Raw genomic sequence first — 13569 nt, forward strand, 5'->3', positions numbered from 1 at the left:
ATATATATATATATATATATATACGTCCTGAGAAAGACGTTCATTTATGAAAGGCATATATGCGGTTCGTTTAACGTTGCAAATACTCTGGAGCACACCGTATAGACCAATCCCACTTTTTTAAGCGCTCTAAAACATTTGCAGCGTATCATAGACCCTATAGGTTGCGTTCGGAAATCCCACTTGTGATGTTCTCGTGATTTCGGTGGGCAAGTAGTGTGGTACCTTCGTGTACCTTCGTGCGTCAAGAGTTTCCGAATGCTCCGATGTGACTTCTAGCAAGTAACGATGATGGACGAAAGTCGTGTAAAATGAATCGTCGAAATGCTAAAAAAATACTGATCAGATCTATGCAAAAGTCTTTTATTCTCAGTATATATTAAAGCGTAACCCGCGAAAAAAAAATTCGAATTTAAAAATTTCTGTTCATATGGTTTCAATGTCAATGTTAATTATTCATCTTGAGCATTTTGCAGTACTAAATTCTCATAGGAATCAAGCATCGGATGAATCCCGCTTATTACGGTTTCATGCTGTCCTTGTATCAATGTGATATTTTTTGACACTTTTTATTCATCGACAAAATTTACAACACAAAGAGGTATGACAGAAGTAACTAGGTAGTAACCCACCGACTTTCCCTGCTTTTTCGACGGGTGGTTTGATGGCATACTCAATGTGTTTCTCGGAGTACTTCCGAACAATGCACACGAATGCACACTGAACCACACTGAGGATGACTTGCACCGACTCCGATTAACCTGACTGACTGATTAACTCAACGGAATTGACCAATCGTACTGATCAGTTTAACCAATTGGCAAATCCGATTGGTCAATTTCGTTGAGTTAATCAGTCGGTCAGGTTAATCGGATTTGGTGCAATAATCCTGATCATTTCTAAACGACTAGAGTGCTAGTGGTATGCACATGGTGTGGATTCCCGAACGCAACCATGGTCTAAAAAGTTGCAATATTTTTCTTTTATTTTGGAACGCATTCCGTGTTTAATGGGAAAATTTGTTTCTTAATCATTTTCAGGAAATACATTTTCCTATTGGATACGAGACACGTTGCGAAACTCATAAAAAAAAAGTATTGTAACTTTTTTGTGATTGACCATACGCTTAAGTAAATTTGACTAAACATTTATTTTCTTACTCATTTCTGAAATGACGTTTTTATGAACATATTGTTACGTATTGTCTAATATCGGTAAAAACAAATGAATATCGCGTCATATCACATCGGATGCGTAAACTATATGCTCAACGCATGAAAAATCAATTTATTTGATTTTTGTTACACACCCCGCAGCGACCGTCTTGCAATTGTTGTTCCATATACAACGGACGTTTATCATTTGAAGTGCACCGTAGCTGAAAGATTAGATGTGAATATAAACAGTTACGGTTATTATAATGACAGACCGCCGATACAGAGTAGGATCCATTCCACGTTGCAAATACTTCGAGAAGCGATGTATAGACTAATCGTATTTTTTCTTAAGCACGTCGAAGCATTTGCAGTTACAGATGGATCGTACCTAATAGTGTAGCATAAAATTGCAAAGAATTGTATACTCACACATAGACATCACTTTTCGTAGTCTCATTATTAAAGATAATATAGCAGCACAGCATACCGGAACGCATTTTAACGTTCGCCGTATCTGAAATACGTTATTAGAGAGTTTTTTTTTGCAATACCGTCTTTCAGACACGGACATGCGCTAAAGTGCGTTACGATATTCACTGTCAGTACCGCGAATCTACAGTTTGTGTTACGTGTATCTATAGATTTGAAGTGCTGGCGGTGAAATGCACCAATCAGAACGCAGTATTTCCAGCATACAATCCAACACGAAACAAGCACAGTGTGCCGCTGACTTTACTATACATTTTTCCATGTGTAAAGACTTTCAGACCGTATTCAGAACGCGCTTGCAACGATGTTAGCGCGCCATCAAGTCAAGAGATATAAGCATTCTTAGTATCGCTTGTAAAAACGCGATAATAACAATGTTCTATAAGGAAAAATCGATAATTACGCGTTTTTATAGCAAAATACCTGCCCAGAACTACTAATAAATTGACTTGTTAGCGCGACAATGTCGTGAGCGCGTTCAGAATACGGGTCTATATATTTTAGACCGCGAGTCGAAGTAAGCAACGACTCGCATCGAGATCAAGATTCCGAGACAGCCAATCACCATCCCGGAAAAGAGGCTTCAACATATCGATAGACATTCAAGATATCAATTACACACGCCTTTTTTTATTAATTTAGGAAAAATTTCTGAAATATCAGGGAATGTTTTGCACCGGCAAGTTCTCGCGTTTGCATCGAGATAGTCGAGATAAACCTATAGGTGGATTTTTTTTACTTTTATTGTTAGACTTCCGTCGTCGGAAAATTTAGTTTTAATTATCACTCTTAATTTAATCGATGTGTTTATTCTTATTGTAGGTAAATTATATTTTTACTGAGCAATGTGCTATTTTCGCATAGGGATTGCACTTTTAATCCAATAGAATTGCGAAAGGTGCAAAATAATTTTTTGACGCCCATAGAGACATGTAAACAATTTTGAGTTACAAATTAAATTATTATTATTATTATTATCGCTATTATTATATTTACTATTCATAATTAACATTATTATTATTATTATTATATTATTATTATTATTAATGTATCGTACTTAATAGAACCGATCATAAATAAATATTAGTAGAGAATAAAATTACTTTTGGCGCACTTTGCTTAGGAGATAAAAAATACCTAAAAACCATAAAAATGAGATATAAACATCTCTCAAAAACGAGATTTTTAATCTTGAAAATCTTCATAAATACTATCTTCTACCAGGAAACTACGAAAATTGTTGTGGATATTTCTGGCGCCTTGCTTGGGGTGACAAAAAACACCTAAAAACCACCGAAAACGAGGTATATATCCTTCAAAAACATTTAAAAATAATTAAAAAGAGATACACGTCCATCAAAATAGCAAAAAACGAAGAAAAAGCCTACATCCAATCGCTATTGAAAGATATAAATTTTCTTATATTTTTTCTGACGCATCAGGAATCGGGAAATTAAAAAAACAGGTTAAAACACGTTAAAAACGAGATATAAAACAATAAAAAACACGAAAATACAATCTCACAGTACGAAAAACCGTTTTTTCTTCTCGGCATTGGGAGATGAAAACTAAGCAAAACCATCTCAAAAAACGAGATTTTAAATCCTAAAAACATTGTCTCCCACCACGAAAAAGCAGCATTTTTCACATCGTGAGATTAAAATTGCTGTCAAAATTACTGCAAATGGGATTGGGAGATTAAAAATTGACGAAAAATCCATCAAAAGCAAGGTCTTAAATCCTAAAAAGTGACTTATTTTACATAAAAAATACATAAAAAAGACACCAATATCCTGCATAAAAAGACAGATTTTTCTGGACCAAATTGATTGGGAGATACAAAAATTAATGAAAACTTGTCAAAAACGAGGTATACAAACCTAAAAAATCAATATTTAAAGCATAAAAACCTTCAAAAACAATGTCTCCTGACACGAAAAACTATAGTTTAAAAAAAATGGGGGAACTTATACCAGCAATTTTTCAATACAATGTTGTCTTAGTTTTTTTTTTCTAAACCATCTCCAGTCGGAATATTAAAAAATAACAAAAAAGTCGTTAAAAATCTCTTACAAATCATGATTTTCTGGCACATCGAATCGAAAGCTCCATTTTCACACCAACACACACAGAAGCGCATTAAAAATAATATAAAAGTAGTTTTCAAAAATAAGCAGAAAATACATTTCCCCACTCGAAAAAATTGGCCAGCTTCAGCAACAAAATAAAGCAAAATCGATGCGAAAAGCGAGTACACGCGCCATCTATGAGACCAAGAAGAAAGTATACGCGTCCTTTATGCCCGTATCAGACTAAGGATTAGGATTGAGATTGGATTGGAATTTAACCAATCAGAGCTAAATTTACTAAACTTGAGTTTAGTGAGTCTTACTCTGATTGGCCAAATTTTAATTCAATCTCAATTCTAACCCGCAGTCTGATATGGGCTTTCAGCAGAATAGAAAGCTGGCGACGAGGCGAATATGGAAAGTTTGATCAGTCATTTTCTAACTGTTGATTTCTAACTGTGAGTATTGGAGGGAAACGCTTATGCACAAGTAGAAGGGTAAGTGTCGGTTTCTTTCATTATTGATTTAATCTCTAGACGTATTACCGCCGAAGTGGTACAATAACGTATGTGTAGGCTATTTCAGTGGAATTTACGATTACGGACAACATAACTTATTCAAATTTGTCTTCTCTTTCGTAGATCAGCTCCATAGCTCCATCAAAAAAGTGCCGGCAGGACCCGCAGGACTTTGGTTAGTATCATTATCACTTTATCTATTTTATTACTAGAGGCTAATTCCACTGCGTCTATTGTTTCTGTGTTGAATTCAGAGTAGCACCAGCTCTATCGAAGGGATAAAAAGCCTGTTTCTAACATTTTTCATTTTTTTTTATCGTTTTAAATCACCTCCACTGGCCTACCCCGATGATCTTATTTGTTCCAAGTATACAATATGCGTACAAATCTCGTAATAGTAACAAGAATAAAAGAATCTCAATTGTATAAAAATATAAAGTCACCGATACACTAATTAAACATTACTTGACTTTCTCTGCTAACACATAGTAATTTTTTTCTTATTTTTTAGGAAAGCGGAACAACACAATACGTGATGGCGCAAAAAGAAGATGTTTTAATGACACTCCTTAAACATGAAAATGAGCATTTGAGAAAAGAGAAGGATAAATTAGAGAAGCAGTATCAATCGCTGGTGAAGGAGAAAGATATATTGCGGGAGGTGATAAAAGGTCTCCGTATGCAGAGGAATGAATTACAGCAGCAGTATGATTTGCTGGAGAAGGAGATATCTGAATTGCAGAGGAAGTATGAAAACCAGGAGAAACAGGAGGATAAATTGCTGGAGGAATATAAGGCAAAACTTAAGAAGACCCTGAATGACTTGCAGAAACAGTATAAACTCTTGAAGAATCAGTCAAAGGATGAAATGCGGGAGAAGATTCAGCACCTTCAGCACCAAAATGAGCTTCATCAACACCAAAATGAGCTTCTTCAGCACCAAAATGAGCTTCTTCAGCACCAAAATGAGCTTCTGCAGAAAGGCCAAGAGCTACATCAGTACAAAGATAAGCTTATTCAGAGAAATGAAGAACTTATTCAGAAAGACCGAGAGTTACTTCAGTGTAAAGATAAGCTTATTCTGGTCATCGAGGAATTTTATCAGAAAACTCTCCAACTGAAGAATCTGAATACTTATTTGTAAGTTATTTTAATGTTTTTCTTTTAATAAAAATCAGTTTAATATTTTTTACTTTCAATTTTCACCTTTCAGGCCACCTTAAATGAAAAGTATTTTTGGTTAATATCCAAATGTTGCGCACTTCAGAAATTTGAGAATACAAAGGCTCATCTCTCGGACCCGTGCAAAAGGAGTGAAGAATGGCAAGTATATTTTCAGCAAGAAGACGAAGCTATAGAAGAGTCCTTCAGAAAGTGGGATTTATAAATAATGTAGAAGATACTGGTGAAATCATTGTTTCACAAAATGAATACCAGTATACATAGGAACTTGCGCATTTGGAAAAAAGACGATGGTGGCACATGAGAAGATGACCTTGACGACGAGAAGAAGTTATAGAGTATGGGAAAAATCTACCAGCGTGCGGAAATACGATTGTTAACAACACGTTCCCAGATGCCATTGAAGGCGATCCACGCGTATTGAGATTATTGTTAATCGGCACACACTCCAGGCGATTGATAATTTCCAACGGAAAGTTCCCACGGAGAAGAATCTCGAACATATGACTGGAAAAAAACTAGTGGCACGCATAAAAGGCCACAACACACGGACGATCGCACACAAAAACCTGTCACACAGAATAGACCATCTTTCACTAAGAGAATAATCACCGATCAGTCGGTCAGAGCTCGAGAAGAAGACGTACATGGAGCCCAAAAATTGCTACGCACACGGTTATATAGCCGCTCGGAGTGAAGTCGCGCGTGAGAAACTCGTAGTGATACTACGAGTCGCGCGACGCGTAGCGGCGCGCCGCGGAAGCCTGGCTGGCCGGCGCACCACGTTGCCGCTGGCCGTTGGCGTGCGACACCGATCCGAACAACTATAATACAATTAATTAACATGTTGACTGCCAATTACGAGATATCTCGTAGGTTGTTTACTCGCCCAGGACGCCAACTACGAGTTATCTCGTCGCTTCATTACTTGATTAAATCAAATTGGCTTCTTAGACCAGAATCGTGAAAAGTTCCGTGGCAGTCAACGTGTTAATATTGAGAATATAAAAAGCTGACTAACGTCATTGTGCATTACGTGGAAGTAGCATTTTGTGGAATCGCTCTATTTGGTTTTTACAATAAAAATTAAAATATGAGTTTGTCTTATTGAATTTGAAAAAATAAAAATTATGCCTCGTTTTTTTCATTGTTTTTAAATGTTCTTTTGTCTCCCAAGCAAAGTGCGCCGGAAGTAACATTTTATATTCTACTAATATTCGTTTCGAAATATTTCTCAATTAAGGATATCATACTACATGTTCATATAATTCGCAACTGAAGAGTACGTTGTTATATCCCCATGAGAATATCCGTTGAATTGACGTAATATTAACGTAACGAATCGACTTCTTTAGGTGGATTCCACGTCGGTTGCACGTGGATGTTTTTCATCGGGATGTCATTTCACTTTATCGCAATATATATAGCATATACAGTAGGTTCACTTTGTACATGTATGACACACACACACACACACACACACACACACACATTGTACGATAGAACATTAAATACTAATATATATCTGTACTTTCAGTTAAAATATAAATTTCCACTGAAAATTGAGACATCCGATAGTTATTTTCGTGAATTTTACGTACCAGAAACATCATTTCTCATTAAGTAAACATATCATGCAAATAAATTTTAATCATAATTATACAGCTAAAATGATTTACCAGGAAAGTATCGTTTCGAAAAAATCATACACCATTAAACACACACATGTATGTATATTAATACTTTTTATTAAATATATATAAAAAATATGTGTATAAGTTACAACATCGTGTGTAAAGCTGAAATCATATGTAGTATCGGTACCTATAAATTACTAATCAAAGGGGGTTGATACAAAGTATGGTCAAACATCAAAAAATACTTCAAATTTCCTAATAGATAATTATTTTATGCGCTAAGTCTCAGATATATTACTACGAGTATGCATATGTTGAAAAAGTTTCACTAAATAAATGTAACATCGCTCATTGATTAAAGCACAGATACATGAAAGTAAAAGTTAAATAAATCACTATAAACATATAAATACACTTGGTTTGAACCATCTCAAAATTCTTATTGCACAAGTTGTCTTTTCGTTTTTTTCTCTTTCACCTTTTCGCAAAAATTATACAAAGTCGTTACCGCAACTGAAATAGTTCAATTCGAAAATCGATACATCCGACATAGGACTTGGAAAATTTTCCGAATTCCTCCGTGAATCTATGTACATACATTTTTTTTAGATAAATGGCGTATTGCTATTTATGAATTCAATTTATTATATATTTGATGTATTAATCCCCATTGATTTATGCATACATATTTAATGGAGTCGTTCGTGACATTCATATTATTTTACCGATACAATAGTGTATACATAAGTGACGCTGACATCATCCGATATAATTTATCGATGGTTTATAACACAGAGAATGAAGTAACAACCGAGTAAAAGGAGATAACAAAGCGGAAGTTTTCAACAATAAGGAAATTCTCTCAATGACAGTTACGCTTTTCTTGGTTTGTTTGTCGAAAAGCTGCCGAAATGTCTGCTGTCAATTTGTGCGCGTCGAATTTATGAAAAAATCAAAGTAGTTAGTACGGTTTCGGTGTACTTGAATTTCGCGCAAAGAAAGAAATATCCTCGACAGTTCTTTCTAAAATTGGAAAAGTTACTTTAAAAAAATAATTTATTACACATTGCATCGTAACGTCGTATTGTGGTTGATTTTCGAAAATAACTCGTTACCGTCATGGTAATTCAATAAGTAACGATTTTCATTACTTTTTTCACAGTTTTGAAAATTTTCTTTACGCTGCAGTCATCTCATACACATTCTCATTCTTCTTGCGAAAGTAACGATGAAAATAACGATGTTCACTTTATCGCTACTTAAAAAAAAAAATAATTACATTCCTGTTGTCTTGACCGGCAAGAAAGAATAAATGCTATTAAAGTCATCACTTTAAAAAAGTAACTCGTAACGCGACGTTATAAGTAACGAATTATTTTCCAACTTCGGTCAAACCTGTCCTAAGAATACGTGCTGAAAAATTACACACACACACATTTTACATTCAAAAGTATTTCTAACATATAATCAACAGCGATCACATTGAGTACGAAGAAGGCGTACTGATTCGCGAATGTAAATGCGCACGCACGCATGTAACAGCTTAACGAAATAAATACTAAGGATTACGGAACGTCTCAGGATCCGATTCGGGGAGGACCGTTTCAATGGCACGATGAAAACATGGAACTGACCGAAGAAACAGCTAAGGTTCTGCGGAAATCTCAACGTTTTATCGAGTATTGTATTCGCAGACACAAAATGTACGTTATTGAAGTACGTTATTGATCTCGACACACTCGTTTCTCATTAAGGTAGCGATCATGCAATTTTGAGTGGCATTTTTCACTTTCGCTCATCTTAATTCCGCGTGAACTTTCCACGAATCGCTGAGCGATTACGTAGTTAAATATGCGTGTAAAATAAAATCGCTAAACTCAGATTGATTGATTAATTAATATATTTTAGGCTTTCGCGTTGTGGAGAAATACTGGCTTCTGAGTTAATGTCGTATCCTTCATGGATTTGTTCCCGACATTTTGTAAACATTTCAATTTACTTTTTCAGAGAGAGAGAAAGAGAGAGAGAGAGAGAGAGAGAGAGAGAGAGAGAGAGACGATCCGAACTGACTAATTAATATCTTGGATTGGGGCATTGTATTACATATATTTTATAAAAAGATTTAATAGAGTCATGAAAACTAACTATCTCATGAATACCAAGGATTTGATAAAGTTACAGGGGCCAGATAGTATTCGGGCGCAACTTGAACTTAGGCAAATTGGCGGAAATCTAAGATACAACAAGCAGCAGCATGTTCGCAAGCCGAAGATGGACAACATTAACAAATAATTAGAAGAATAATATTCTTCTAATAAAAGTTATAAATATCTGATATTTTTTTGCTTATTCTATTGATGAACATTTCACCTAAAATCTTACTAAAATTAGGTTTGTTCGTTTCCGCTGCACCGTTGAACTAGTGCAATAAGTTGAAGCGAGACAAGTATATGTTTTCTCACTTCAACTTATTGCACTAGTTCAGCGGTGCAGCGAAAACGAACAGACCTATTGTCTATATCTCGAAAACTAAATTGAACTGATCCATAGTATATCTAAACTTTCTTGTCTGGAATGACCTCTAGAATATATTGCAGAAGTTGATAGGTTTCCTTGCGGAAAAGCCTATATTATACATACATATACATATGTATGTATGTATACGAATGAATGATATTTAGCTGAAAAATATTTGGATTTTCACTACATTTCCGTTTTGTCACGTTTCATCAGTTAAAAAAAAAAAAAAAGGAAAAGTTCCACGTTTTCATGGTTTGAAAAGTTACATGATTAAAATTGTCGTTGAGTTAATGTGAAAGAATTTTTGCGTTTCCATTCTAAGAGGAAATTACATGATCGCTGCCTCGATTAATTTTTGCATTCATAACGATCGACCGTTGAGAAAGCAATAATAGACGGATAAGGTCTATCGCGAAATCGTGCGGAGTATATTTTCGCTGGTATATCATTAACGCGCCGGTAATACATATTATTCGCAGTGGTTGCTAACTATAAACAACACCAAGTACTGCTAGATAGTTCACGTGGTGAACGTTTCGTAAATAACCGGATTTTTATATTACAAGCGTAAGTATACGTATGTATATTTTTTCGCTCTTAACGATCCTTGTCACTGCTAAATGCAATGTATACACGAGCGAGGGAGATTCCGGGGAACTTCGAGCGGTGCCCGAGCCGTTAGAAAAAACGTTTAAATGGACAGATTTTGCAGTCTTGTTCACAGCGATTCGCTAGGTATATACTCTCATTGAAACGTGCAAAGACATCCGTTACAAATCGTAGATACCTTATAGTGTTCATATAAATCGATAATATTCTTACAAAGTCTCACACAACATTGCAAATATCTGATGTAGACTGTACAAGATCTTTGATCCTATTAACACGAATTCATATGTATACACGCTTAGATCATCGTTAGACATTCGTTATTTGCGTATCCGCATGTGTGTGTGTGTGTGTGTGTGTGTGTGTGTCTGCATTTATGTACAGTTGGAACATATAATGTACACATACAATGTATAAATGGCAGCTTTACAAGTCATGTATAAAATTGTCTACGTACAAACTGATCTCTAGAGATATATTCCTGTCTTGAGAAATAAAGCGGAATATTTTGATACTTTGAATGGATTATTTGTAACATGCGATCAATGGGCGAGGGACATATTTTGGATACGTAAGAATTGACAATTATGAATCGGAGCGAACAATTGGAATGATTGAAATTCTTGTAGATGTAAATAATATAACATAGTGGGAATGTTGAATGAATTCAGTACACACAAGTGAAGATATCTACGGGGCAGCTTTTTTAGGGAATATAACTGTTGATTGCGAGAAATAATATTTTATACATACACACACGTGTGTGTGTGTGTGTGTGTGTGTGTGTTCATTTTGCAATGCAACATAGTCTAAACTTTTTATAAGAACGTAAATTGTATAAAAGTAGAATTAGAAATGGTAACGTTCGTGACATTTTATTACAATTATTGGAATGTATCAGATCGAAGAGATTTTCGTGCAAATTATGCGAAAAATAGTTTCTAAATGTTACAAATATCCACTCATTCGAGTTTATATAATTGAATACGAAGACTGCCTGACCGAAATCTACATCTACAATTATAAATTATAAATTCTATCCCTCTAAAATTTGTCTAAAGTATAATCCGCGTATATTGCTATATCTTTCTTTTTAGAGATAGTAAATCTAATAATCTTGCAAAAATATTTTTGCTTGATTTGCTTTGGTTTCAATTATATATAAAAAATTAACATATATAATATTCATTTTCATCCAACATATTCAAGTAAATTTCTAAAGAGAATATTAATAAAATGTTAATTGCCTAAAATATATTATTAAATATAATAGTAATTATATTAATAAGTTCAGAAATAATTACAAATTCAAATTAATAAAAAAATACTCAAAATTTCGATTTGTTCTGTTCTCATTTTTTATCTCACATTTTAATATTATAAAATACCTCTTTGAGTTGTTTGAGCCTTTCAAAATTAATTCTAATTCATCATTCGGGAATTTTTTATCTATTTCAATGCGTCTTGTGTCTCGATATTTTCAGTTCGTGCTTAACAATTTTTCAATCTATAATGTCCTTATATGTCATTCGTCCCACAGACAGTTTTGTTTCATCTTAGAATAATATGAGAATATGAAACATTTTTTACAAGTTTTTATGCCGCAGCGATAAGTGCTAGCTATTTTTTTGCCATCAGACTTTCCTTTGCAAAACTTTAAACCACACGGATACCAACCAATACATAATTCCAGAGAACACGTACAAGGTGCCCAAAGATTGGATGTGTCGGCACATTTGGAAACTAACAAGGATCTTGTATCATTTGTAACTGTTTGTGGTATGGTTGTAAAGTTATATATAGCAGCCAAGAGTAGCTCTTCGGAGGAACCTAGCAATATCATAAAAAATTATTGCATTATTATACATAGTCCCTTTACAACAATTATATATTACATGTTAATTCACCTGGCCTCTGAATCCATTGTTTAATATCGTTGTTCCTGGTGTAAGCTGATCCAGCTGCTTCACCACAAAGTGTGATAACATGCTTTGAGATTTCCTTAGACTGAGCAACATCAAGAAACAGGTCCATCGTATAGTTGACATGACCTTTGTCCTCTTCAGCTACACGTACAGTACCTGGGTTCTTCTGACGTAATTTGGACATTGCATCAGACGATATAAAGTCTACTTTGTAAAAATGATTTACAAAACACATGACTTGATATTGATTTTGTCCGCGTTCCTCCTCACCAAGTATCAAAGCCTTTATGACTTGAACCTCCTATAAGATTGAACAATAGACATATATATAAATCTCGATGAAACAATGTACTTATGAGAACTTTTATATTCAGAGAATAATCACGTTTTTAAAATCAATGAGCTGTGTGACCAGAGTGCCATCGGAACGTTGGAATTCTAAAGTGATTATGTCTTCTGTGACATTGGATGAGATCGTTTCCAGAAGAATGTCACCACCCTATAAGCAAGGAATATTTCGTTATGAGCGATAACAATAAAATTTCATTTTTCTGCCTTGAACATATCTACATTATCGTAAAAAAGAGACTCCATGCTTACGTTAAGATATCATTGAGGTTAACACGAATACTATTTGTACTACTGTTGAAACTATATTCGCGAGGCGATATATTTCTATAAAATTTTCGCGTACCAATGAAGTTACTGTATTTGTTATTGATAAAAAGAGAGCGTGCGATATACCAGTACCTGATTTTTGACGTTTATAAGTAAGTGTGTAGTGCATATATGACACAAGAGTTGCAATACGACGCAGGTCGCGAGAAATTTGTTAAATATCCTCATTGTCGCATGTTGTAACTACTATCGATGTTCGTCCCTTTGTCGAGCCGGCAATGACGGGGTGATGAGCTTGATTAGAAAAAAAATCACTTCATTGAATATATAACTTAACTGTACAAAACTACTGTTTTTTACACGTACATTGCCTACATTTCAGGTTCAATGTTTTTGAGTGCGTTCGATTTGGACGCTCATGGCTGTCGCATGGCTAGCGCGATCTGACACGCGACACGCAATATCCAATGAGCGTGCAGCTTTTCCAAAAAAGCAGTATGCTTATTGGATATCGCTCGTCGCATATCGCACTAGCTACGAGAGAGTCATTAGTTCCGATCTACAATACATGCTTTAAGCTCTAAGCCCGTATCAAACTACGAATTGGGAATTAAGATTGAATTTGGTCAATCAGTACAAAGTTAACTGAATTTAAGTTTAGTGAAATTTAGTGAACTTTGCACCGATTGATTAAATTTCAATTCAATCTCAATCTCTAAAGCCAGCGGCACACGATTCTTGTTTTCGTGCTGGATTGTTTGCTAGATGGAAATACTGCGTTTTGATTGACGTGTGGCATCCATTTTTGGAAATGCACCAATCAGAACGCAGTATTTCTATCCAGC

General features: G+C 34.9%; 2 protein-coding genes and 1 long non-coding RNA gene across 3 annotated transcripts; 1 reads left to right on the plus strand and 2 right to left on the minus strand.

Annotated features, from left to right (window-relative positions):
• The first annotated feature begins 3973 nt into the window (after positions 1-3973).
• On the plus strand, positions 3974-6318 carry LOC106750594 (interaptin-like). Its single transcript, XM_014631045.1, has 4 exons — positions 3974-4212; positions 4357-4408; positions 4745-5373; positions 5447-6318. Exons 3-4 carry the CDS (start codon positions 4769-4771, stop codon positions 5454-5456), a joined length of 615 nt encoding a protein of 204 aa, XP_014486531.1. The 5' UTR covers positions 3974-4212; positions 4357-4408; positions 4745-4768; the 3' UTR covers positions 5457-6318.
• Positions 6319-8210: 1892 nt separating this feature from the next.
• On the minus strand, positions 8211-11353 carry LOC106751572. The gene is made up of 2 exons (XR_001375071.1): positions 10941-11353; positions 8211-10549 (listed from the first exon to the last, which is right to left on the minus strand). It is a non-coding gene; the product is annotated as an uncharacterized LOC106751572 (long non-coding RNA).
• A 114-nt stretch (positions 11354-11467) lies between these two features.
• On the minus strand, positions 11468-13111 carry LOC106750663 (out at first protein). Its single transcript, XM_014631168.1, has 5 exons — positions 13091-13111; positions 12857-13018; positions 12492-12605; positions 12089-12407; positions 11468-12011 (listed from the first exon to the last, which is right to left on the minus strand). The coding sequence occupies exons 2-5, from the start codon at positions 12950-12952 to the stop codon at positions 11707-11709; spliced, it is 834 nt and encodes a 277-aa protein (XP_014486654.1). The 5' UTR covers positions 12953-13018; positions 13091-13111; the 3' UTR covers positions 11468-11706.
• Between the last annotated feature and the right edge of the window lie 458 nt (positions 13112-13569).

Source organism: Dinoponera quadriceps, unplaced genomic scaffold, assembly GCF_001313825.1.
Source record: "Dinoponera quadriceps isolate SergipeBrazil2010 unplaced genomic scaffold, ASM131382v1 scaffold46, whole genome shotgun sequence".
NCBI lineage: Eukaryota > Metazoa > Arthropoda > Insecta > Hymenoptera > Formicidae > Dinoponera > Dinoponera quadriceps.